Below are 27,235 nucleotides of genomic sequence, written 5' to 3'. Positions count from 1 at the left end.
AAAATCAAGTAAGGTGTTCGAGTTAATCATACACTGTGCTACCTAATTATTAGTTTTAATTGCAAAGTTGGAAGGTAAATTTTGAGGTGTTTGGAATACATGTAATTACTTATGCAAAAATAAYACCCTATAAACTCATGAAAAGTAATGAAACTATTAATTTCTACTTTTGCAGTCTTCTAGTTTACTAAATACAAACTGGTTTGTCATTTTGAATAAATGTACGTCAGTTGTTGAACTGTTAAGCTCTTCATTTAAAGTACAGTCAAGAAATATAGCCATTAGTTTTTAACATTTGATTTCGTTTCTCTCTTGTAATCTGTATTCCTTTTCTATACATAATTTATATAACTTCAGACTGAAATATAGAAACCCATGAAACAGTGTGAGGATATTTGAAGTATGATTCCTTCAAGGAATAATGCAATAAAATTTTAAATGGAAATGAAACAGAGAGAGAGAGAGACTGTTTTGTAATAAACATAAAGTGGAAAAAGGCAGTTTTTAAAAATAGAGTACTTTGTCAAGTACATACCAATTTGCTCTTATGCTGAAAGAAAGATTCACCCGTTATGGTGTTTTGAGAGCTAACATGATATGTAATTTGTCTTGCTATATGCAAACTAAAAGTACTATGTTAGTACTTTTTTGTACTTGATTGGCTGTCAAATGAATATTTTGCTCAAAAACTAYGCAATATGCTGTATTGACAGAGTGGAAAGCTGGTGTCAAAGACTACAAACAAGGCTCTGTTTTAGTAATGGCTTAGCATTAGAAAAAATTACTCTTCAAACATGTAGTAAAGTTGCTTGGAGATGCTCTTTTTTCAGCTTAGAGATGTTAACTGCAAGTTAAAAAGTTATTTTAAAAGACAGCTTGTATTAAGATTACCTGGCAGGTGTGTGACTTGTGAGACAGGAGAGCAAAGCAGGTGTCTGATGGCCTTCCCATACACAGTTCTAGGGGTTTTTACTGAAGTAGTTAATTAAAAAAAAGCCTTCAGTAAGATGATTTTTTGCAACATAACAGCTTGTGTGAGCTGGATTGACAGTTGGCAAAGGGGCAGGAYGCGAAGGGCCGTAGCGATGGGAAGCAGAGCCTGGTGGGAGGTGAGCAGGGGGTCCTTCGGGGGCCGCAAGCAGCCTCAGGACCACGGCGGGCTGTGCCAACGCGGCGGCAGGACGCGGCGTGGAGCGAGGCCGTGGAGAACGGGCGGGCGGAGGGCTGTCAAGTAGAGGAGTGCCCTGAGGAGAGGAAACGTGTCTGTGGAGCCGAGCAGAGCCTCTGGGGCAGCACGCGCTTCCCTTGAAGGTGGAAGCTCCGCGTCCGGCAGGAGCGAGAGCGAACGAGGTCCCGTGAGGTGTAGCCGGAGGGATTAGGTGTAAATCAAGAGAGATGATGTTCCTCTTCTCTAAAGCCCCGCTACGACCGCAAGGGGGATATTGTGGCCCGTGCTGGACTYGGAGAGTGAAAAAACCAAAGCCCGAACCGGCTATTTTGATCCCCGGAAGGCAGGAAGATGGCAAAAAGCTTATTTAAGGATCAGGACGTTTGTTTTTGAGACCGATTTGAAGCCCGCCGCCTGCGCGGCCGTAGGAAGGTGGCGGGCGCGAGGCGCAGAGGAGCGCGAGCGGGGGCTTGGCGTGCACCTTCCTAATACTGAAAGTGCCTGGAGCAGGCAGTGCTGACGCTTAGGAGGACCAAAAAAAGCATATTGGTGTTGGTTCCAGTATGCTTCCAGAGACTTTCAGCCTCTGATTTTGCAACCTGCCTGAATAAAGACCAATAGCTACGCTGTGATCGACTTTATTCGCTGCGAAGGGGTCACGTTTTTGTCTGAAACACGTTGCAGGATACGACCTCTACAAAGCACAATTTTTTTTGTTTTTTAGTTCCGTTAAAAACGTGCTGGTAGCGTGTTGGGTAAGCGATAAGAGCGCTCCTTGGCTGCAGGGGTTCAAGGTGCTCTTTTCTGTGTGTCTGTCGTCAGCGGAGCTATTTAATATCAGCTGTCGGGAAAGACAAAATCTGCCTCTAAGCAGAAGCTCGGCTCGGAGAAGGTGCTTCTGAGTGACTGCCTGCGAGGTGCGAGGGGAGGAAGCCCAGAACAGCAAAATACTGCTGTAACCTCCCAGAATCCTGGCTAGGGATGATAACATGGTGGAAAGAGCTGACTGGGGGTCTGTCTAGTTCCTTGCGTGGGACGTGAACAGACACCTGCTTTTACCAGTGCACGAGTGATGGATAACACAGCTTTTAGCGACTGCTGTTCCACTAAATAACCTAAAGCAGTTAGGTTAGGTGCACTGGAAAGTTTGTATTTTGACAGCAAACTGTGGCTTTTGCTTTAACAGTGCCTCTCATTTCGCGCATTGGCRTGGCAGTTCACCTGCTGAAATCTCCGCTATCTGTTATTTATTTAACCTGCAGCAAAAGAGGAGTGGAATTTGAAGATCCATATTGGCTAATGTTTAGCAGCACAATAATCCAAATTATTACGCCAAATGTTATGCTGTGCTTATCACTGCAAACATAGACCATACAATGTGCATATGGCATATAGAGATTTTTTTTTTAAACTTGATTTTCTAATGTGTAGAACAGGTGATATTTGTTGTAAAATGATTACTTAAATGAGTATTTTACCTGGTGTCCCTCCGTCGGAGGCGATCAATGTGGCCTTAGTGCTGTGGCTGTCAGGAAACAGTTGTGTTGGTTTGCAGTCTGGCTCGGCTTGGGGACAAGAGCTCTCGGAGCGGGGAGCCGGTGCCGCTCCGCTGCCACCATGGGAAGCGGCCAACGCTTCGGCTGCCCGGTCTGCGGGGCACCAGCGCTCTGTTCTTTAAAGCTTTATTGAAGAAAAGTGAGAGTTTTTCTTCTAGTGGGGAAAAAAAAAATAAGAGCAGGGTATTAGTACTGATTTTGGCAAGACCTTTCAACTGCGTAATCTGGTTCTGTAATCCCGACGTTTTGCAAACTGCGCTGAATATGTTGTTTTAATAACCATCTAAAATGATCCTGTTTTATTTTAGATGAGCTGGCAAATTCATCAGAAACCAGATTGTCCTTGGAGGATCTCTTCAGGAAAGAGTTCGTAGTTCATAATCCGGAAGCCAAGTGGATTAATGGTAAGTGTCTAATATCTCATATAGTTTGAAAGTAGGTAATGGTTTTGAGTGTCGCCTGTCGAATTTTGAGTGTCACTATCCAGGCAATGGGAAGGAACTGGTTAAAACTTCAGACTTTTGAAATTGGCCAGTGTCCTGGTTTTCTCTGTAGCTCTGAATCATGTCTCTTTCATTAATTTTTTAAGTGGTTTTCTAATTTTAAAGCTCTGTCTGGTAGAAACCCACTAAAATTTTCTGTTTATGCTACTGACTGAGTTGGAGGCAGTGATGAAAAATTGTTTTTAAGAACTGGACTGTGTTTATAGATTTGCAAAAAGATCAGTTCAGAAAGATCAGTTCTGTTAATATCTGAATTTCAGGATTTGCAGGCTGGTTCTGATGCCTCACATCTGGAATGGATGCTTAAATATTTCGCACTATTTCAGTATACTTGTACAGCTCTTAGTCATTTTCTGAAGCCTACGAATTGTATTTAAAGCTCTCTTTTATTAAAAGATTTGTAAGTGATATGCAAATTCCCAATGAATAATGCTCACTTTTAATGTAGAAACAATTTTTTTTCAACTCCTTTTCTCTTGATGGAATGGGCTGTTCACATTCTTTTTTGTAGCAAGAAACGTACAAATAGCACAATAGTGACCATCTGCTTGGTGTCATTACAGCTGGATGCCTGTTTTTGTGTGTTATGCCAAGTGCCGTGATCAGAGGAATGGCAACAGGCTTTGTACAGAGCAGTGTATTGCTGAGGAGTGTTTGGTGGCAGGCAGGAGTCTGGCAATCTGGTGGCTGTGTATGTAAATTCAGCGTAACTTTGCAAGGGAAATAATGATTCAGTTGTATTAATCAACTTTGGCATTCAGCGATCATTAGAAATGGCTTTCGTTTGTAGGAAGCTATATGTTTTAATTAAAATTGTTGCTTTGCGATACGCTCTGCAGAATGAAACGGGCGTGACCAGGGTATGTGCATTTCAAATGAGAATAAAAAGGGCGAAACATATCATCAGTCTCTTTTTTTCCAAGAATTTTTTTTTTATTTTGTTTGTTGGTAGGCCCTAGTTTGTTGCATCTTCATTTATGGGTCGGCTAGAATAAATACAGTACTGTCGCTCTTCYCGAGCGTCGGTGTTCAGAACGATGCAAGGATTCCTGAACTGCCCAGCTCTTGCGCGGTGGCGGCGAGCTCACGAAACAAAGGAAACCGGGGTCCTGAAGACCAGAGAACCAAATGCACCCGGGTAGCTCTGCCTACTCCTGTTTCCAGAGCTCTTTGAACCTGGAAGTAAATCCACAGTAAATAATTAATCTTCTAGTTTGGCAGTTGAATAAAACAGATCTGGGTCAGATAAAAATATAATTCTTGGTGTTTGCTTTGGAGGAGGGGGTCAAAAGGGAAAGAATGTGAAAATTTGTCTTTTACTTGACGCACAATGTTCTGTGAAGCCTGAAGCCAAATGATTTGGTTTTGGTGGTTGTAAAAGAAGAGTGAAGAGCCCTAGTAATGAACGTAAGAGCAGCGGAGGTGTTAACTTGTCCTTTGCGCGGCTGGGTAGCGGCGAGGGCGGAGGGCTCGGCTCGGTTCCTGCCGCTGCCTGCCGTCCTCGCCAGGCCCTCCCCGAGGYGCGCTCCGCTTCTTCGCTGGACCGGGTTCCCCTTGGAAAACTCCAAGTTCCTGGGTAAAACCAGAACTGTGCGACTGCCAAGAATAAGTGTTTTCTGCATTTAGCAGAAAATATTTTTCCAGTTAAGACTATTCGGCTAATTAAAATCTAAAGTAGTTTTTGATGAATTCGTTGCTAGCTGCTAAATGTGCAGTGTAGCAACTGCCTTTGCTTTCACCCCGCCTGAAAAATACTGATCCTAGTTGTCCGGTGACGTTACTAGGGACCCAATATTGTCAATAAAAGTGTTCACTAGAGGCAGGCAGGTACGTGCTGGAAGAAGATCCATGTGCAAGTTGTGTGTAATATCCTTGCTACGCAAAAGTCATGTTAGATTACTCATGTAGGAGCCCTGGTGGGCATTAATAGAATGTGCGTAGAAATATTTATAATCTCAAAAACGAGGATGACCTGGCTTCCTAAGGGGTTGTGGATTGACTTCAAGTTCTGTTAAATACTGTGTAAAGCRTAAACCATGCAGTTTGTTGTATTTTTGAACTCTGTTCTACAGTCTGTGATAAGGTAAAGCTTCTTCTAATCATTTTGCAGATGTATTTAAAAGAAACATGGAATTTGCTGATAAACACCTGCTTTTGATGTTTTTTTGTGGCTCTCAAAATCCATCTTAAGCTTATATGATGGAAGATAATTTTACTAGTATCGTTTGAAAAAGAGAGTTCGTGGGCAATCTTGTTTAAAGCTGTCACATCATACAATTGTTAACTTTTCTATCTATTGGAAATAATATTAGGAATATTATGTGATAAAGATAGCCCCTGTGTTTTATTACCACTATAATTGTACTAATATCCAGTTTTCTGCAGTGCTGTTCTTCTCGGCCAATATGAATATCAGTAAGCAGGTGTTTCCTGCGTTTATTTGCCAAAGAAGCGATTAAGTCGCTAAGTGATATGCAAGAAGGAAAGAAGAGATTTTTTTTCCTCATTAGAATATGTTGGGGAGGGCAATTAAGGAAAAATTTGGGACTACTTCCAGGTTGCACTGATGGTTTAGCATTTCTGATGAACACAGAATTATTCATAGTGTTTTTTCTGTATTTTCTTTGAAAATCCCCAGTGTAACCAATGTAGTCAATTAAATCAGTATCTTATAAACAAAAAGAGGAGTCTTACCAAGGAGCATCTCTGCTTTCTGCTTCTATTTTTATTTTTAAGACTTAGGGTAAGATTATATTTTGTTTCCTGGTATGGTAACATTGCCGTGGTGGCTTTATATTCGTGGAGAGTGAAATATATAACTTAATACTCAGCATTCATCATTGTGGAGCTGCAGGGGAGCATTTGACACTTTCTTTGGATATTGGCAGGGTAAGTTCCTCCTGGACTCTGCACAGGAAGATTTTTGTGGAAAATGAGTAACTACTTACTGCTGCATTTTATTCCTCTTGGGACAGAATAATTTGTATCCATCTGAAAGTTTTATCATCTTGACCTCCTAGGAAAGAATAGGAATAGAGATTGAAAAAGTGATTCCTGCTGTAAGCAGTTTCTGCGGTGGCTAGGGAATATTTTGCAGAAAAATGTCCAATCTTGATTCAAGGATTTCAAGTACTAGATGAATCACAGTGTTCTTAGGTAAGATCTAATGTTTAATTGCCCCCATTTAAAAATACTTTCCATACTGATGTATGGAAAATTTGTCTAGCATTATCTTCCAGCCACAATGTTATTTCTTCCTTGTTTGGAAATCGGAGCTCTCCACTACAGAAATCCTCCCCATGTAGATACTCAGAGTGCTTTCATAGATTCTAGTTTTATCTAAGAAAAGGTTTAAAAAAAACCCAAGTATTTACATTCTGTTTCCTTTTCTGCTTGAAACTGAGCCCACAATTTTTTGCTTGCCACCAAAGTTAATAGTTGTGCAAACATTTAAAGCTGCATGGGGGATGCTGTTCTTTACCTTGTTTCCCATGCGATAATCAGCTGTTACCAAAAAAAAAAAAAGTCTGAACTGTAGTTCTGAAAGTGAGGAAATGTGTTAACATTGTAATTTTAAGATGTACATATGCAGATCTCTTTTATGGATTTCTGTCCTTCTGGTAAGAAATTACAAAGGACAGAGAAAGAAAATGCCTTCCACTATCATCTTATTTACCTCATTCTTACTATCCGTGAAACTTTTAGCACCAGAAATGCCTGCATATTTGTACCTCCTCCTGGTTCTTTCCTGCTCTGTAGATAATGGTTAGTATTTTCCTGAAAATAACAACTCAATGGTTGACTTTTTTTTTTTTTTCCCAATTATAAATCCGATCACTTCAACTATACTTGAAAAGGCGCTGTGGAAAGCATATGCAACCAGCAGCTCGGTCAGTGTTATCTGAAAGAGTGCATGAAAGCATTCCAGTGGCTTGGCATAGTTTTGAAGATGTTAAATGAGAGTACATCTTCCCTTAGCATTATTGATCTTCTTTTTTAAGAAGAACTGAAAATTTAAAATGCTGCCAGTGAATAATAAAAGTGCTTTAATCTGACAGCACATTGCTACTGAAAAGGGCTTCACATTAGATAATAAAACCAGCTCGGTTTAGTTAGGTCTAAAAACAACACCGTGGTGTAGTTTAAATAATTAAACTTAAGAAAGCACTGTAGTTAAACTTCCCCTATGCTTTCCATTGCCCCCCCCCCMAAAAAAAAAAAAGTTAAAAGGTTTATATATCCATCAAATTGCTTTTTGTCTTGGATTTTCCCTATTTTGAAATAGGGACCGTTCTCTGCTTCAGGTCTGGCATTGCGTCTTTGGTCATGACCGCAGGTTGCTTGGGGAGTATGTTTCCTGGGTGCTGGTATAGCACATTTAATGGAAGGAGTGGATATGTGATATATTACTGCATAGTTTTAAATTAACTGTATCAGTGTCAACTACTCTATAATCACTATATTAGTTGTTCATAAAGATTCATACTGATGTATGCCTTGTTGCTTATCTGCCACCATCAGCAGTCAGCAGCAGGATCCTGGAACCATCCTTAAGAGTGTTTTCAGTGTATTTTTTTTCATTTTTGTTAAGAAGTTACTTAAAAATATGTATGCTAGTCTGTGAGCAATGGTCCAGAGGGTTTGCAGTCTAATCTCTAGATCTTTGCTGGTGTCCTTACATCTCCTATTGCCATTAGGGACCTTGGCTATTAATGGCAATAAAATTCTGAATCTTTGCTTTTCCTCTTTCTGCCAATGTGGGGGTTGCTTGCAATTTTGCTGTTCAGGTAATCTTTGCCATCTTTGGGTGGTGTAAGGGTGCGGGATAGAAAGCACTGACTCCTTGTTCGTGTCCCCTCGGATCGCACGGGTGCATAGTCAGCGCAGTCAGGAGGTTTTTCCACGCGTGTTTTCAAGGCAAAGACTCTCCAGCACCTTCCTCTTTGGATTTTTAATGTTTCTTTAATGATAGTGAGGCCATTCCATCCCAAGTCAGAAATACTTTCCCTCTGCCTTGCGAGCAGTGTCAAGGCAATAGGTGTTTGGTTTTGTTCCCCCTCGTTCATGTGTTTTCTTGCCTTGACTTTGTTTTTCTGATGTTTCTGAGTTGCCCGTATTAGCCCCAGCAGAGGCATGCTGTTATTCATCTTCTTGGTGATCTTTGCTAGCTCCGACGTGAGGATCTTCTAGTCACGGGAAGAAGAGGGTGACGCTTACTCTGGAAACGGTGAAAGGAAAGGACCGCTTTCTGGCGTCTCCTCCTTCCCCCCTGCACGTTTTATTTGCACACTTACCGTGTTGAACAGCACAGTCTCTTCTCTATTTAAAGATTAAACACTCGCGCTTTATAGAGGAACAGGCACTTCGCTGCAACGTTTTGTAGACTGTGTATTGAAGTCAGCATGGCCAGGTATTGCCTGGTTGAAAAAATATTACTGGTTCTCACCACCCGTTTGGTCTCCTGCTGGAGGGAGTGGGGCAGTGGCTTCCCCTACCTTCATTTGTGGCTTGGCCCTAACACCCTGCTCTAGCTCTGCATATGCACCCGTCCTTATCTCCCAGGGAGTCCAGCATGCGGCCTTTGCTTGAGCCGATGCTGTGCTTGGGTCTCTGTTGGCTCTGGTCAACCCTGAAAAGTTAAATAAAAAGTGAGCCTTGCAAGAGGATTGTTGAATTTGCTTTTAAAATTGCAGCTGTTAAAAACGAAAGTGGTTTGGGAAGCGTGGTGCACAGTGATTGCACAGCGCAACATGCCGCTTCTGTGCAGGAAACTCGTTTAAGCCGTTTGGCACTTTTTAAAGCATGCTTTTTCCTGTGCGCATGAGGCAGCTGCGGAGCGTGCCGGAGCTGCGTGTGCACCGTCCTCTGCCGATGGATACGGGTCAAGGGCAAGAAGTGGGTCGATTGCTGAGCAACACAGATTCTGCTCCAGAAACTTGCTGCTGAGCTGGGATCGATTAAACAGACAGATCTCTCTGTTTGAATTATATATCTATATATGTAGGTATTACTCGTGTAGTTTATGGTGGATATTATTAAGAGTGAAGTCCTTTTCTTTCCTAAATGAAATGAGTCAGAAGCGGCCGGGCTGGAACGTGGCCATCGTGCACAAGTGCCTTCTCAGTACCGTCGGAGCCGAGTTGGGCATTCGGATAGTCAGGCTGCGATATGATGCATTAATGTTCTGGCAAGGGCCTAGGCAGAAGCGAAGAGCGATACCCACAGCGGCGGCTGCCAGCTCTCGGTACCGCTTTCGCTGTTTCTCTGAACGCGTGTGCAGAGCCTGGCGCTGGGAGCCCGGCCGAGCGATGGCTCTGGCCCCTGCGGGTCAGCGTGAAGTTCATYGCTGAAGGTCACGGAGGTGCCTGGACCTTTGGTTCCCTGGGTGGGGAAAAGCTGCGCGCAGAGGAGCACGTAAAAGATCCGGGATAGGTGTCCAGTCTTTGGAGGCTTTTAACTAAAACCCGTCTTTCGTAAAACTCCAGCAGTCGCGAATTACACTAAGAGTTTTTGCCAGCTCTTAAAGTTTTGGAAAATCCCCAGAAAATCTGAAAAGCCAGGCGGAGTGTCTGCAGAGTGACTGGAGCCTCTGTCAGCAACTGCTAAATAGGAGGGTGAAGGTTTTTTTTGGTACCGTTGCACTAATTTATTAACATAACTTGCTAAAATAGTTAAAACCAGCACAAGGTAGCAGAATGATTCAATTATCTCATTAGGGAATTAAATATAGTAGTTTGGGCCCTTATTTGCACTCAGGCTGAAAACTTCTCTGCAGGTTGGTTGTAGATGGGTAACTGGTCAATCGGGGGGGACATGGAGGTACCACAGCTCTGGGTCTCTTGGGGCAGGGGTTGTGGCATCGCCGGCAACGGCCATCTGGGTTTAGGGAGAATGCTGATCTTTTTAACATTTTTGTGTTAGACTGAAGTTTAGGTGCAGTAGTTCCTTGATTTAGTTTTTTCTGCATGTCTCTAGTTATAAAAAGAATTTATCCTTAAATACTCTAGATGCAGAAAGCGTACAAAGCAGAAGATAAATAACATGAGGTGTATAAAGCTACAAAAATGTTAATGTGAACAGGAAATAGAAACTGAAAGGAGTGGTTTTATGTTCTAAGTAGGATTGTGAGTAAGAAGGCATGAGATTATTTGGTTTGCAGCTGTGTCAATTTATCTCCCACCTTAAAAAGGGAATGGAGAAAAATCCTTTACTTTTTTTTTTTTCTCCTCCTGGAATTGGGGATTTTGCCTTATTTCTGTAGTGATTTATCATAAAACAAATAGCCTTTTTCATCGGTAACCTTTATCATAAAACCAATATTTTCTTTCGTGATGCAGAGACCCTTTTATGCTTCACACTTAGAGACTCATCCGTGGGAGTGAAGCTTACTGGTTCAGGCGCTGTGGTCCCTGCGGCCATGGGACGCTTGCAAAACTGGCAGAAGAAGGTTCCCCTGCGGGGTGAGAGACCGAGGATTATGGTTCCCTTCATCCACTAGTTTTCTGCCTGAGGACCAGCCGTTGTAGAGCCTATTGCTCACAAATTGCTTGCGTGTTCCTCATTGTAATTCTATATTGTGTTACAACTGGTGAAATACAGTCTTTCCCRGTTGTTTTTTACCCTAGACGGTATGCGGTCTAGCCTTTGGATAGTATTACTTAGTGGCTATTTTTACTGAGCTTCCTTCCCAGCCACGCCATTGCCATCTGCTGCGTGCACAGTTCTTCTTTCTGCTCCCAAGTTATTGATGTCTCTAAGGGGCCTCATGACTTGCTTGCTTAAAAGTAGATCTTGGGTAATTTCTGCTCAGATCAACGGTGTTAGGCCCCACTGCTACATCGATACTGGTGCCAGCGTTAATGATAGTTAACAAGCATTAAACAGTGCTCTGTATTCAGGTCCATTAACTTGTGTCACCATTGCATTTTGTAAATGACTCCTTAGCACACACCTTCAGAAACCTCCCTTCCTTCACTGATACTCTTTCTACACAARTACAACATTGTGTTAGAGGTGACCTCTGCACTGTCTTGTACCTCTCCTCTTCTCTTGATTGTTACCATTATTGACTGCAAAAGTTTTCCCTGGGGATTTGTTTTCCAACCAGTTTTCCACTAGACATGTTATAGTTCCTCCACAGAGTACTTGAAATTTATTTTCCTGAAGAGTCTTTATTTCTTGTTACAACTTATTTCTGTTTGTATTCACTGAGACATAGACTGATTCTATGCTCGGCGAAATCTATGGGGACGGGGCAGAATCCACAACCTGGCACTTAAGTCAGGAAATATGATATCAGCTCTTCCACCCTGTGGAAGATCAAACTACCTCTTGCTACCTTTAGCCAAAAATACAACTAATCATTGCAATCYTTCTTAAAATTTATGCCCCCATTGATTTTACACTTATTCCACAACCCAAAGCATTAAGAATTTAACAAAGAGATCAATATACTTACTTACAAAATATTTACACAGGCAGCAGTGTATCCATCATATGATGTATTGTATTTCAGAAGAGGTTAGCAGAATGGTTTACATTTTCCAAGCAATCTTTATAGATAGCAACCTAATGTTCAAGGGCTAAGTACAGTAATTCTGTATGTTGAACCCCTAGGAAAGTGGACCAGATGCTTRATAAATCTTAGTTCTCCCTTTTTGTTGAAGCAAAAGTCCCCCGAGTGTAGCCTGTGTCTTAAGGTTACAATTCCAGTTACCATAGCAATGCCCATGAAAGAGGGAGACTTTCCTCTTCTTGGTACTACATTTTTGACTAAGAATKCAGGCCTTAATGTAAACAAGTATAAAGTGCATGTGCTATATCATTACTCTTAGGATACTACGCTTTAGGACAAATGTGTTTACTACATGGGAAAATCTGACTGGAGGACTGGGAGTATTGGAACGATAACAGAGAATGAATGGGTGCTGCCGAACAGGTCTACAAATTTCCTCCAGAACGCCTTATTTTTCTGTATTTTATGCATTGACTTCGGAGGTGTATGTATTCATGCAGATTTATATAGATATGAAGCTTCAGTTAGTTCAATATGCTAAATAATGCAACTGAAATTACTGTGTAGATTCTGCTTCACCGTTTGCTCCAAGACTCTGGTGCCGTTCCTAGTCGCTCTAGCAGGAAAAGCAATGCATATTGGTGTCAGATCTTATTCATCTCTACCAGTTACTTTATGCCTTCAGTTAAAACATAGCTAAAAACTCAAGCGTCTTCAAGACTGCCTCTTCGCTGCGCGTGTTCGTCTGCGCCTGTCCCCGCGCYGTACGTGCACGGTGCGCAAGGCAGGTGCTGTATCCTTCCCTTCCTGTGGCCCCTTGCTGCGTTTTCTCCCACTTACCATGACTGATCCTGAGCTTATTGCATGGACCCGTGAAAAYTGCATTTATATCCACACACACACACACACACATTTATTGCACCTTTAGTCCTTTTTCCTTTGCTCTCTTTTAGTTCATTGTGTTGTATATTCTTTGATTTCTTTTTTTTTTTCTGTTCAAATGCCAGAATTCAGTGACGCTGAATCGTATTTGCTGTTCCTTCATCTGTTTCCTTGGTCTGTCTCCCTTTCTGTGCAGTGCGTTGTCTTCCTTGAGTGTACGAACTGATCCTCTACCAGGGACAGTCAGAYACAGGGACAGATACCAGACCCAGGTCGTTCTTCACCTGAAAATGCAGTTGGTACTTGAATAGTTTTGCTAGTTATCTCTTTCTGTGTGATGCAAAAAGACTTTTTTTTTTTTTTTTAAGGGTTTTTTTTTTTTTTTTGTATTTTTGGGAAAGTGTTTGGGCAAGGTGCGGATGCGTGGCCTGCTCCGAAGCCGAGAGTTGCCCCTTGCAGCTGCGATTTCGTCTTTATCTGGGCACGTGCGAAGTGCAATGAGAACAAAACTGCCATAAACTTTAGATGGTTACATTTTTGACGGTCTGACTTAATTACATTTTTAATTTACTGTTGCAGAAATAGAACGTGGCTCACATACTGTCTGTACAATGTAGTTGCGATGAACCAGAGGCAACTGATATTTGCTTGTTTATCCAATCTGACAAAGTTTCCAGGCAATTTGTGTGAGATATTTGCCAACTAGTAATCATTATAGCAACCATGTATCTTTTTGCCAAATCAGGAAATGTAGATTGATTTTGATCCATTAATAGGGCTATACAAACCCATAGCCTCTCTAGTGAGATAATTAAATTCTGGGCACTTTGTTAAAATAAAATTACTAAAGCATGGAACTGGGAAAAACAATCAGGTTTTTGCCTGAATTTAAATATTAGTCATCCATGCTGAGAGAGCTTCAACTTTATCCATTTTTTTCTGATGTTTTCTGTGGTATTTTCTTCATGTAAAACCCCTCATGAGAAAGGAAATCTTTAGTTTTGAGATGTTTTTTTATCCACAGTTCACAACCTACTTGTTGATGGATGAAGACCATCTTATTTTACAAGTACTTTAAAGGGAAGTGGAGAGTGCATTTTCTGTACTTGCAGCCTACTTCAAGCATATGGCTGACAAACTTTCTCCTGCATTTGGAATACTGATTTTTTTTTTTTTTTTTTTTTTTTTTTTGAGTGGAGCCAAAGCTACTGGGAAACCTAAATTTGCTGCAGGTCTCTGAATTGCAAATCAAAAGTAAAAATTGAAGTACTTGAAACTGTAAAAATACAGTTGTGAAAACGCAGGAGTCAGTGAGGAGCTTCACTGCAAGTCATAGTAAAGTGCACGTCAAGCAGATAAGCTAATAGCTTTATTGCAGGATGAGGTATTGCATGAGAATTAGTAATAACAACTTCAAAAGTAATAGTTATTGGCCCCATCCTGGAGCAGCCATCAAGAAGGCAACTGCTTCTCTGTTTCTTCTCAGCCCTGGAGTTAGGTGCTAAGACTTGTCTGCCGAAGCGGCTCTGTTAATTCTGTAACGATGATTCAAATATAGAGATATTTGTTACTGAGGTCTGGAGTGAGACAGCTCCTCTAGAAGGGTCGCGGAGCAGCTGTCAGATGGTGCTGACTTTTCAGGTACTAGTGACACGCGTGAGATTCAGAGTGGCAAATATGGTTGGCTGAAGGTATTTTCACTGGAAAACTTTTCTGAGTTTTTTTTAATTTTACTTTTATAAGAAACAGTGTTTCTATGGAAGCTTTGTGGAAAAGGTTTAAATGGTTCGCTCCAGCTTTCTCATATTTTGGATAATGTGAGGTTTTTTTAAGTGCAATGTCTAATACTTTGTTCTCTGGTTACCTCTATGTAATTTAGAGAAGAAGACTCTAAATCAGATTATAATTTACTCAAGTCTCCAGAGCAAGTTATAAATTATCCAAAATATCATGCTGTATTCCATTCATGGAAATCAATTGCAGAATAAATACTATAACCTGCAGCATTTGCGTTGATTTCTGATGGGTTCCAGATGTGCAGAGATATGGAAATTGGCTCTTCTTGTGAGATATTTCAAAGGTGGAAGCTGGTTCTTTGCTTTCTGTGTAACTGCACATGTAATGAAATTTATGTAAGTTATGAATTTTTATCTTTTTTTCCTTTTTCATATGTAGCATTGCATCTTGATCTCCTAGAGGCGAGGACTGACTGTTCTCGTGAGTTAGTGTCGTCTTTTTTTAGGAATTTTTAGGAATTCCTTTTTTAGGAATGTTATGTAAATGTTCCTCTGTTTTTAATACTCTGTTCTCTTTTTCAACTCTTTCTTGAGATCCTATTATGATAAATTTTGTTAGTTAAAGACAAGTAGGCCTCCAAACTCAATTTTTGAAGACCTTGATTAGCCTATGCATGTCACTATAATGGGAGTCTTACTGTGTTCTTCTGGCATATTTTATAATGTTAAATTAAATTTTCAACAATTTAGCAAAGGTCAGAGGATCAGGAGTATTGAAAAAGAGCTAAAAGTGGAAAGCTTCCTCCCCCCCCCCCATTAGGTACTGGGTTTTATCTATTTTTACTGTTTGCTATGCTGTATACGGAAGTAGAAGACAGAGTACATCGTTCAGGACTAAATGCTGTTTTTCCCATTACCATCTTCTGAGTGGTCTTCTACCARTTTTAACCAAACACTTTAACCGAACAGGATCTGATCCAGGAGGCGGCCCCTCACCAGATCCTTTGCTTTTGAAAAACGCCCGTTCCTTTTTCTTTTCGAGGGTGGTTAGCCTTACTGAGACACTTGTGTCGGACGAAGGGGATAAGCATCTCCTGGTGCTTTCCTCGAGAGCTGCTCACGGCCCGCGCGCCCCCTCTGCCCCCCCGGGAGAGGGGACGTTGCCTACTGCTGTGTCAGAGGGCTTCCTGAAGTGAAGAAAGAAAAGGTGAATTAGTTTTTCTTTCACAAATGCCATCAGTTCACCATCTTAATAAATACACGAGTAACTGCACGTTCAGTTTGGGTAACCTAGATGTCCACCAGCAAACTGCTTTTGGTACAAAACCTTACTGCTTATCTAGGAGAGTATTAAATAAAAAAATCGTCTGATCACATCCTCGTCAGAACAGCAGTGAAAAGTTATTTCAATAATGGGAATTTTAAAAGCATTTTGGAGTGACAACCTTTAATTATAAGGGTAATTATTTTTATTGCATTTTACGATGTATTTTTCTAACATAATAGCAAACTGATTTCCTGCATTCAGGCCTTCCCGTGAAGGAAAAATCTTTTCTGAGTGCACAATTTGAATTTAAATGAATGCAAAACCTTTGTACGCGGCTTGCATAGCATGAGAGTGATAACTTAGGAAAAATACAGCTTTGTGACACACTGATTACTTTTGTAAAGATAGAAGTATATTCTGCCTTTGATGAGTGTGTCTAACTTGCATTAGTGCTAATGGGAGTTACGCATTTACGCTTTGAAGAGTCTGCACTCCAATTAATTATAACACCTTAAAGGAAATGTGAGATGTTATTAAAGGTAGAGATTCCATGGGGTTTAAATGTTTTTTTTTGTTTTGTTTCGTTTTTTTTCTGAATTTCTGCCCTGTTCTCCTTCTGTGAGTGCTTTAGCGCTGACTGACACGCCGTCGTGAAATCTTGTAAACACCGGTGTCGTGCTTAGCTGGAGTTACGCTGTGACATGTCGATGGTTGCAGCCATCTCGCGCCTCGTTCTCCCCGAGACATGAAGCCACCTCCTGCCCGTCTGGGCTTTGGGGTTTTTCCTGTCTCCCTTTAGCTGACAGCTGAATAACTGTTCCAGTCAAGCTGTCAGTCCGAGGGTCAGCTTGGAGCAGGTGTTATCTGGCTGAAGCGGAGGCAGGCGAGCGAGCTGYGTTCCCGGCGCCTTGCCCTGGTTTTCCGAGCGGGAGCGGGCGAGCGCGGGGCGGCCGCTCGCCGTGTCGGGGCGCCTGCAGACGAGACGCGGTCGAGCGCTTCGCTCCTTAAATACGTGTGTAAAGGGCAGAAGAGCAGCAGGCAGCGGAAGAAAACGGGAGAGCGGCTTTACGTGTAGGAAGCAGGTAGACCACACAGACCCAGTTCTATTATTTCTGTATAAGTATTCTTATATATATATACGATGTGTGTGTATGTGTGTGTATATATATATACACAATGTAAAATCCACTCGTTTCTTCCAATGTTGGGCAAGGACTGCGTTTTCCTACCGCGCGTCCTTCATTTTGCTGACGCCTTGGACTCCGCTTGTGGATACGGATTCTTTCTGTGTGCTCTTCCTTAATACCCAGGGCATGTACTGCTGCATGTCGAGAGCTTTACTTCTGTGCCTGTGTACACATCTCCACTTTTGTGAGAGTGAAACGGTCCCTTCTGGAGGCTGAAGCCAGGCTGCTGCTCGCCTAGAGAGTCGATGGTGAAAATCCTGGCGGATCCTTCACCGCAGCCCTGGGAGGCTTCGCTTCCGAAACATGCAATTATCGTAATGGCAGGAGAGCAAGTCTCTGTGGGGATTTAGATTTCCTTCCGTAATGCAAACAAAAGGCGCTCTCAAAATGTAAGTTTTCTTGTTTTATCTCTTATAATGGGCAATTAATCAAGACACAGTGAGAAAACTGTGCTGATAAGGGTAAAAGCTGGCACGTATCTTTGTAATTTGTATTGTAACAAATTGAGAGATATAATCGCAACAGAGGCGGATGTTTAAATAAAATTAAAGCTGTGATGAGCTGACGAAGGCAAGAAACTGTGAAATTTAAGGATGGCATTTCGTCTTATTTTAACATAGCTGTGAAATGGAAAAAGACTGTCTTGGTGGCATGAGTTTGGTTGGGAAGGATGAGCTGCGGGCCCTAACTACAAATTTCTGGTTCGGTATTTGGTTATGATATATCGATTGCACTGTTAGGACACAGCTTTGTGATTTTCTTGCTTTTATTGTACTTTAACAAAACTTGAGAATGGATTAAAGTGGTTTTATTTAAAATGGGAACAGATTGGCTAAGCTTGTGTGCTAACTTGTATTGAGGCTGATCTATTAACTATACATATTAGATATCTTACTTTCAAATATATACCTGGTTTTGCGTACAGATACGATGTTTAATGAAGGTAAGCAGTTTTTGACACGTTGTCAGAAACAGCGATTGCTTCACAGGTGCTGTGGTTACGGGGTCCTCAGAACTGTGACGCCTCTTTTCTTCTGCAAAACGGCCTGGCAGACCTGAGCTTGGCGATAAGCCAGCCTTTTTCTGTGCGTGTACGCTGAGACTGTATTTTAAATTAAATGAGCACGATGTAAATCTCAGTTTGGTGCTTCGTTGCGTCTGTTATGCAGCTATCATCTCTACTCTTTAAAGAGCACTTGGGTGTTACAATGAGTATTTTCATTTAAAAAAAAAAATCTTCTGTGGAATGAAGTTTATGTGAACTAGTAAGTCGCTACCTAGCAGCAGGCTGCCGCACCTCCCTTTGCTGCGATGCAAACACACCTGCTTCCTTTGAGCAGGAGTCTCTTATTTCTGGAAGCACGGAAGTAATGACCCCAAAGATATGCATCATCGAGATAGCACATTTTCCTCCRTGGATATTCAGGTGCTTTGTCAATGAGGAGCAGAACCACTGTCCCCAGTCTGATGCAAGGAACTTAAGGCAGAGATTTTGGCAAGGGGTTGTTTAGGTGCAGTTGTTTCCAAGCAGGTCATGAGAAGTTGCGGGAGGAGAGTGACAGAGGAAGAAGGAATTTGAGGGAGTGGAGCAAGTTATTTCTTGATACCTCTTCCAGTCTCTCTTCTCTGATTTTTAAGTTCAGAGACTTTTCCTGGGAAGTGAACTTGGATGCTTCACTCCCTTTCTTATGTTTTAATTATCTCAGGAGGCTTCTCCCCCTTAGGGGTATTGATTAGCCTATGAAGTCCATCAGGAACCTTGTTATGGTGATTTATCTGTACGCCTCTTGCATGTTACAGTGGTGAGTACCTTGCAGTATCAAACCTTCAGAAAAATATATTCCAGGGTTGAAAAAGTTTTCAGCAAAGCAATAGAGTGACTTTACCCAAAGCTCTTGGGTAGCAATTAAGGGTAAATCTTAATTTTTTTGAAACCTCCTGATGTAACTTACATAATATGTATATTAAATCCTAAAGGTATGCCTAGACTGCTAGTCTGTTTTAATTGGACTTAATTGATTACCAACAATAATCTACAAATGTTTGTGGTATGTCTAGACTAACATTTACAGTTGTGTGTGTATCTCGGTGTGGTGACTATTAATTAGGACTGAAATGGGAACTTGTGCTGAATGGTCTTTTCCCACTTGGTTTTGCGATAATGCTGAGGTGTCAAGGTGTTCAGTCTGAAGCCATGCAGTTAATCACGCGCGCACTCGAGCTGGATGATTTTCATGAAGCAGGATGAAAGATCTGGCCTGCATAACCTTGTCTGATAAAGCCTGAGTATTCTGAATTACAGGACAGATTGCAAAGCGTGTTTTTCTCTGTGCTGCTTTTTCAGGATTGAATGCAAAAGAGGAGGTATACTCAACTGCCTGATGGAGAAAGACTTTTTGTTAAAAGTTGTTAGGTTTTGTTTTTTAGGTGCCAAACTCTATATGCACTTTATTTTTGCATATGCTTAAAACTCTGCATGAAAATTATTTTTATTTAATTAAGTTTCTTTAAATTAACATTTAAGTAGGAAGTTATTTTATAAAGTATACACAGCAATTAACTGATATTTTTAACTTCAGTTTCTTGGAATGTGTTGATTATTATGATATTTTTACAAAGGATGCACTCACACACATTTCTATTGAATGGAGCATTTTAAGGATTAAATACATGTTGCTGGATTAGAGCAACCTCTTAATCTAGCCTTGATACATAGTAATTTTTCTGTTGCATGGCATTCTTAAATAAGGAATTCTCCAAAAAGTCAAAGGCAAAAAATTTGATCTATCTAGACCTGCGATTCTGTTTTGGTATCAAAGTATCTCTAAAATGACCTATAAGAAACGAGTTTCAGGGCTGCCCTGCACCTCCGTACGTTGCCCTACTGCCCCTCTGCGCTGCCTCATCAGCGACATGATGCTGAAGATTAGGCCAGACATTAAAAAATAAAGAAATGTGCCAAAGCTGTAGAAATCAATAAAAGCCACGGGAGCCTGGATTCCTTATGTGTTATTCAAGGAAGGGGGCTTTCTTCCTGAAAAGCTAGAAGTTTTTACACGCATTAAAGCACCAGTGAGGCAGAGCTGCTGCAGCACAGCGAACGCTCGCTGCCTGTGCCCTGCTCCCTGCTGCGTCTGCCCAGGTAAGCGGTGCTCCCAGGAAACACCTTAAATCTTTCAGTGAATCTGCGAAGCAATTCCCCAGGGAACCGCTCTGCGGAAAACGTCACCTGCCCGGGGGGAGGTAATACGAGGCAAACGCCTTGCCCCCTCGGTGGTGAGGGACCGCAGATTCAGAGCAGTCGGACACACGTGTAGCCACACGGGAACATGCGCAAATTTAAAACCAAAGGATGGAGTTTTTGGAACTGGGCTGTCTTTTCTTATCCAGCTCTGTTAATAGTTTGGAGGATAGATATATACTTTGTCTCACTTGCATTGGTTTCATAGCAGCGCACCTCCATAGATGTTACTCTGGTTTTACCTGCAGAATCACAGTCACTGCCTTCATCCTTATTTTTCTTTTGYTGCTCAGGAAACATGCTTTTTTGCTTTTTGTAGCAATAAATTTCCTTAGACCAAAATCTTCCCTGCATATGATCTCCCTTTGCCTGCCAACAGCACGATGGTGAGCCTGGCCGGGTCAGATTGGCGCTTTTTAATTACAAAGCTGCGTGATGAAGTGAAAAAGTCAAGCGAGTGGCAGCTCCTTTCTTCCCGGAGGCGGGTGTCGCGGGCAGCTCAGACCTGAGCGGAAACCTCCTGCCACAGCTTTGCCTCTTGTGAGGCTTCCTCTACAGGAAAGTCTCTTTTCCAGTGTGCTTGGGTGTATGGATCCGAAATGCCGCGGGTGGAAGTCCTGGTTAGTTGCGCGGAGCCGCAGGATCAGATCTGCACTAGTGCAAGTGGGGCAAGGAGAGGAGCGAGGTTGGCCCGTATAGCTTGTACGTATAGCTCCTCGCGAGGAGCTCGACTGTCTTCCTCGGAGCGTAGTAAGGCATGCTGCATGCCTGCCTATGGAAAACCGCTGCGCTGACAGCCTCGCTCCATCATATTTAATGTGGCGGGGAGAAGTGCAGAAACGCCGGAGGTGAGCATCCTGTTGAGATATGGGATTAGTGATGGGTTTCACGGTGGGTGATTCTCCCAGAGGTTATTTGTTTTTTAGCCTTACTCTTTACAGTGGGAATCTTTAAGTATTATTTTGCTGGGGAGATAATACTGTTTTCTTGCAGAAGGAAACCAGTTGATAAAATGGCTAAAAATGGCTAAGGTGAAAGTGTTAGGGCTGCAGTAAGTTCTTAGTTCAGAAATTCATGTGTGTTGCATGTGGTCTAGCACAGCCGAGGTTTGAGATTCTGCAGTCCATCAGTCCAGTGTGATTTCTGTGGCAGGACAGTAGGATATCAGTCATGGCTGGAGGTCAGGAGAAATGTCTGTAAATCAAATTACTAAAATTTTTGTTGATTATCTTCCTTTTTCCCATCCCGCAGTGGGGAGATGTGATCTCTGTTTTCTAATGATCTGAGAACAAGCAAGGATCATCTCCTCATTAAACTTCAGGGGACTATTTTGTCTGTTGAAYTGGGCTCTGTAGTTACTCTATTAACACCAGTTGCATGGGTGCATCAAAACCAATAGGCACCTGCACAGCTAAGGGTTTCCAAAAAAAGACAAGAGACCCTGTATTTTCTTTCTTTCCTGCGGGATGATTTTAGGCATAATGTATAACACTAAGAMGCATGGAGAATAGAAGAAAATACAGTTATTAACTCACTTTTATTGTCGCAGCACCCATAATAGGCCGCATCTTGTAGAGATACCTGCAAAARTAGTCCTTGTCTTAAAAGCTTTGCAGCCTAAATTTGGATGAAAGTCAGAAGTGTTTCAGCACAGGAGCGCTAATGAGTCGGATAAATAGTTACTTAGGTGGTTGGGGTTAGGGGGAAGAATACTAGACTGTGCAAAGAAAAACGCCAGTAAATAACTCTGCTCGTGTGAATTGCCTCAGCCTGTGCATAGCAAATTAGAAAAGTGACAGGTTGCCCAGCTTGGGTCTCCCGAAGGAGTACTGCTTAGAGAGTTTTCCGTTTAAGTGCGGTTTCTCTTATTGAGAACAGGTCCTCCGTGACATAAGGCGTAACAGGTGTCTGACGGGGACTTGCTCTGCAGATTTTTTTAATGAGTATTTCGGCTCTCCCTGGACAGATTGTTGAAGGACTTTTGGGTGAGCATTTTTTCTTTCTTCTGCAAGTTGGATGATTACCTAATAAGTCATTTGCTAGAAGCCACTCATAAATCAGAGCCCTACAAAAGTGTTCCTAGCTGTTGTCAGGATACGTCAAACTTGCAAGTAGTGGGTTTTAGTCCTCCTGAAACCTTTAGCAAAACCTTAATTCTAGACACTTGAAGCATGATGATTCTGTCTTGCCAGAACAATTAGTACTACAAAAGCTGTTGGAGAAAAAATGCTTTTTCTTAGATTAAAAAGAAATATATGTATAACATGATAAGATGTATAACACATATGTAATATATGTATAAAAATAACATATAATGTATATAGGTTAAGAGGGTCACAGTGTCGTTGGGGAATTAGGGGCCTTTGTCTAAAGTAGATCTTTAAAAAGTGTGTGCAAAGTGCATATCAAGTTTAAAAAAAAAACAAAAAAACAAAAAAACCCTCCAGGCTTGTGAAGGTTAATTTTTATTTTTGATTTACCAGGAACATAAAGATGGGTGGTCCGTTCTGATCTACTAGAATGCTATGATTTGGTAAGCCCCCTTGTTTCTGGGAAATACTGCTCCACTTTGATCCTGATGCTATTATTATTTATACGCTAGCCTTATTAAAGCTGGGAGGACTTTTGCTGTTTTATGCGAGGTTATGCTTTCACCATAAATCAAACTTTGTACTGTCAAATCTTTGCTGAGTCTAATGACTACTTAACTTGAGATTTCCTGTGACGGCAAGATCAACAGGTTCATTATATGTTCTGTGAAAATCTTTATTCTGTCTGTATTATGTCTCCATTTTAATGTAATCAAGCAAATGCTTGTCTTGGGGAAGGAAAACAGTATGAATGACTGTCTCTGTTTGGTGCTGTACCTGAGGCATTATTCTATCATCTTTCTTCTGAATTATTTTGTCCGTAAGTTTTTATAACTGGAAAATATGTTTCTAGCTGTATTCTGCTGCTTTCTGTGGATATTTTGTGTCCTAGATATAGAAAATGAACTGAAAATTTGCCTCTATGAAATGGCATTTTAACATACATTTTTTTTAATACATCCCATCCCCTTATCTGTTTTGACTGTCATAGTCAGATCCTGTATTGCCCCRAAAATGCTGTTTATCCCATTCTCTTTCCTTTTGCTCAGCAGTTATAGTTAGCTCAGGACGCCCCACATATACAAACTCCCTAAAAGGTCTTTCCCGTGCGCACCCGCTTGGGCTTATCTGTGCTGGCGGTGTTTTGTGCCTGGGTTCGTGGAGGTGTTTTAGCACTTTACTAAGAAATAGAGGAGAGAGTTGAAATGCATTACTGATATCTTAATATAATCTGTTGTCTAGACAGAACTCTCAGGATATCAAGTTTGGATGCAAGTTTGTGGTTTCACCCGAAGAAGAACCCCGAGCCCGGTTTCGTTTGGGCACATCCCTGTGGATGTGGGCTTGGTCGGCTCCATGAGAAGAGTGCAAAGCTTCTGGGATGGTCCCCATTTAAATTAGGAGGAGGTAGTGACTGCTGGAAAGCCACCTTGGGAATCAGGGGCAAAGRCAGGGGTGAACTGGGATTTTTGCCTTCCTTATGGCCCGGACCTCCTTCCTTTCGGTGTCCATTCCCTTAAGTGACAGACTAGTCCCACAAAACTTTCGGAGACTTCAATACCCTTGCATTTGTCTCTGGGTGTTTTCATTTTGCTGCCTGAGTTGTTGAACTGCTCCTCCAGTCGCCTTGGGAGAAGAGGTTTGTTTCGACTTAATGAAATGATGAACTATTTTCATGCAAAATACCCTTCTTCTCACTTTTGTCAGTGTTTCCCTGCCGGCCCTCTTACTGCCCTCGGGAGGATAAGCAGACAGCGCTGCCTCTTTGACACTGCCACTGATGCATCTGGCAAAGACACGTTTTTTTATCGATACACCTGAACTTTCCCAGTGGCATCACAGAGACTTGTCATTGCCAAAGYTTGTGCTTTGGGTTGCGTGAGAAGGAATCCCACTAGAGATGGAGAGTAAACAGCCTTGCTCTAACCGTGTATAGAGTAAAGGAGAAGAAATGGTTGAGAAATGGGCATCAGGATAAGGGTAGGAAACAGAAGAAAGGGAGGCAAGCTCTGATACGCTCGTCTGTGGGCAACCACCTCCCCTGCGCAGGAATGCATATGTGMTCTGGCACTAATAGGGAAAAAACTTCTGCCATCTAAGTCTTTCCCTTTATTCTTAAAAAATGCGAASTAAATGCAATCTGTCCCATTGGAACTGCTGAAAGTCGAACTGCCAAATGAACAAAGGCCAAGGGAATTCTGAAAGTCTGCTAGGGCTTTCGCTGTTGTCAGACTAATTCATATTGATATGACTTGAATATTGCAGTGACGAGTAGGGATGCAAWACCCTCAGAAACAGCTGAAACAAGTATTTAGAAGAATTTTCACAGATTATATCTCTGGGTTAAAATAATGAGATTMAGGAAATCTAGGCTCTGTTCAGGAGTTTAATTTTTTTTTTAAATTTACTTTATTTAAATATCACTTTATTGCAAAAGAGCAAGTACTGTAATACTGGCGATGATGGACTATCACCTTGTTTCATCCATCATTAGTTGTTAGAGTTTGACTTTTAGAAGTGAAAYGTTGTCAGTGATTAAGATTACATAAATATAGTTTGCTAAAGGTTGTAGTCCTAAAAGATCTGAATTACCAAATATGGGAAGGTCATTCAGTATGCTTGTGAAGGTCAGTCTCCTCTTTTTAATTATATTAACTTTTATATGTTTCTATTTGCTACTGCATCTGCTTCGTTATTTTATTTTGGCAATGTCAAGATCTATAACTCTCACCATATAATTTGGATAAATAATTATTATGTTGCAGAATTCAAGAAAAGATCAGGCAGTCCTAAATCTTTGAGCATCTTCTGTCCAAGATGATGCAAATAATTTCCATTCATTGTCATTAACTTTAAACTTCTGAATTTCTTCCAAGGTTTCTCTGTCTTTACTCCAGCCATTTGTCAGGAGGAAATAGCAGGAGCTTTTGATTAACGCTCAGACATCTCCTCTTTTGTTTTATTGATAGTTTCTACAGTCATTTCCCCTCATCACCTTTGTGTAAGCCCAATGTTTTGCCCCTCCTTGGAAACTGCAAATTCAATTTGGGTCAAAGTTGTGTCCAGTGGTGGTGTGTCCAGGGGGTAGCAACCTTGCTAGGCAGGAGATACGCAATGAACCTTTCGTTCTGGACTTTGTAACGTGTCCTCCGCGCCTTTCCGCAGCCTCCGATGCGTCTGTGATAGCATGGAAGTGCTAGGGCACGTGCTTGAAACGTCGCAGGGAACCGCCCTGCCTCTAGGGATTTGGACCCGGATCTTCTGTTTCCCGGACAAACGACACAAGTACCACCCGCTGCGATGTTCTGGGGCGGGTGTTTTTCAGTGCTCCCTGATGGAGTACTTTCATTTCGCCCAGACCAATTAATTAATTACTCRTTGATCCCGAGTGCTGCGCAGGTTATCCTAGGCGGAGCGCTTGACTAGGAGCAGGGCGTTGGACCACCACGCTGGGTGTCAGTCTGCTTTAAATCCTGTGCAGCCTGCTGCTTTGTAGGTCCAAATTCACATGATTGGGGCAGGGAGCCTAATACCAGTCATTTGATCATCTGAAATAACAAGTAAACATGGATAATACGGGATCTTTGAGGGGTTTTAAATGGATTGAGAGTGATTATCTAAGGTGATCTGGAGAGGCTTATTTGTTTCCACATTTCAGACAAGTGGCAGAACAAAATGCTCTTGAGATGAAAGAGGAACAAGAGGAAAACAATTCAAGTAAAAATTATTGAAAGAAGAAGAGTCTCCGTGACTGCAGTTCTGAGAAAGACTCTTCTTTCTTTTCTAGTTCCCCTAAATTCTGGGGAGCTAAGTGCTTGCACGCTTGAATAGAAAGTGGTTAGTAAGAAGCTTTTATATAATTTAATAAAAAAGAACAATATGGTGCTGAAGCAGAGAAAGCTTCCAGGGTTTGTGTTTGTTGGGYTGTTTGATTACAGCGCTGTTTCCCAGTATTATCGTACTGTAATTACATATATGTGAAATACAGTGTGCATGGTAACACAGTCCTTTCCTACAATGTAATTTCTGTTCTAAAACGGATCCCGTTTTGTAAAGCTCTTAAATACCTGTTCCATTTTCAGAGTAAAACTTGGAAAGGTCGGCTCTCAGACTGACGGCCTCATTCCCACGAAAATCAGTTGTTTGCGAGAGGAGTGGTGACATCTAGTCATAAGGAGTTCACGTTTATTTTTCGTGCTGCCGATGGATGAATGCTGAGTAGCTGTGGTTGCCAGTTCCTTTCAGGCAGCTATTCCTGTAAATTTGTGGAGGGAAATTGGTGACAAGTGTGTCAGCGCAGGATCTCTTCACCTAGACAAGATTGTGCCAGATAGCTCCAACACAGTCGTGTGGTTTTTTGTTGGTTTTTCAGTTCCTAGGGCTCACAGACTGYGAGGCGTCAGGGCGACGTAGACAGGAGAAGAAAGGGATCTTCTCGGAGGCTGATGTTAAAGTGTTGAGATAAATTKCCTTAGTCTTGTCCTTCCTCCTCCTCCTGAAAGAGGCTCCTGCAGCCGGTGGTCTGGGGTGCTCCAAGCCGGCTCCCAAAGGGGCTCCTGGCTCTGGATTTGACTTCRGGAGGCAGCCCTCGCACCCTGAACACAGGTTTTCAGCTACCCTCCTAAACGCTTCGGTGTGTCTGTGGTGCATCAGCAGAGTTTTTAAGCCCTTAGCTTTTGCAATTTGATGCTAGGAAGAGAAGAGCTCGCAAATCCGAGCGGGTCGGGCTGCACGTGTYGGAGGGGGGCTTTGTGCCTGGTTTGTGGGAAGGAGGCGCTGGCAGGTTGTGTGGGCAGAGCTGAGAAAACTGGTTAGGGATACGGAGGAGGCAGAGATGTGCTTTCTCCGGGTCAGCAGAGCCCTTACAAGAACATCGGTCCCTACAGCCGCAGGTTTTCTGATGGCGAGCGGAGCTGCGCGTCCCGCTCATCCCGGCTTCTGGCTCGTGCTCCCGGGGAATCTACTGGTTTGCAAGAGCTGACAGTTTGCGTGCTTTTTCATACCTGATTTTTTATTTCTATTTGAATCCTTTATCGGCAACATTCTTTTAATGGATGCAGGTAAAAAGTGGGATCATACTTGTATGTATG

At 42.0% G+C, this 27,235-nt stretch overlaps 1 protein-coding gene across 3 annotated transcripts in view; it reads left to right on the top strand.

Moving 5' to 3' along the window:
* DPP10 (dipeptidyl peptidase like 10) overlaps positions 1 to 27,235 on the top strand; it is a 227,879-nt gene that overhangs the window by 4,252 nt on the left and 196,392 nt on the right. For 2 of the 3 annotated variants that reach the window (XM_026089010.1, XM_026089009.1), the window contains exon 2: positions 3,033 to 3,128. The exons of the other annotated variant lie outside the window; for it this stretch is intronic. In XM_026089010.1, coding sequence (XP_025944795.1) covers positions 3,033 to 3,128 — 96 coding nt within the window. The remainder of the gene's footprint in view (positions 1 to 3,032; positions 3,129 to 27,235) is intronic. 3 annotated transcript variants of the gene reach the window in all.

Source organism: Apteryx rowi, unplaced genomic scaffold, assembly GCF_003343035.1.
Source record: "Apteryx rowi isolate R43461 unplaced genomic scaffold, aptRow1 scaffold_8, whole genome shotgun sequence".
Lineage (NCBI taxonomy): Eukaryota > Metazoa > Chordata > Aves > Apterygiformes > Apterygidae > Apteryx > Apteryx rowi.
This window is presented reverse-complemented; position numbering and strand designations above follow the sequence as displayed.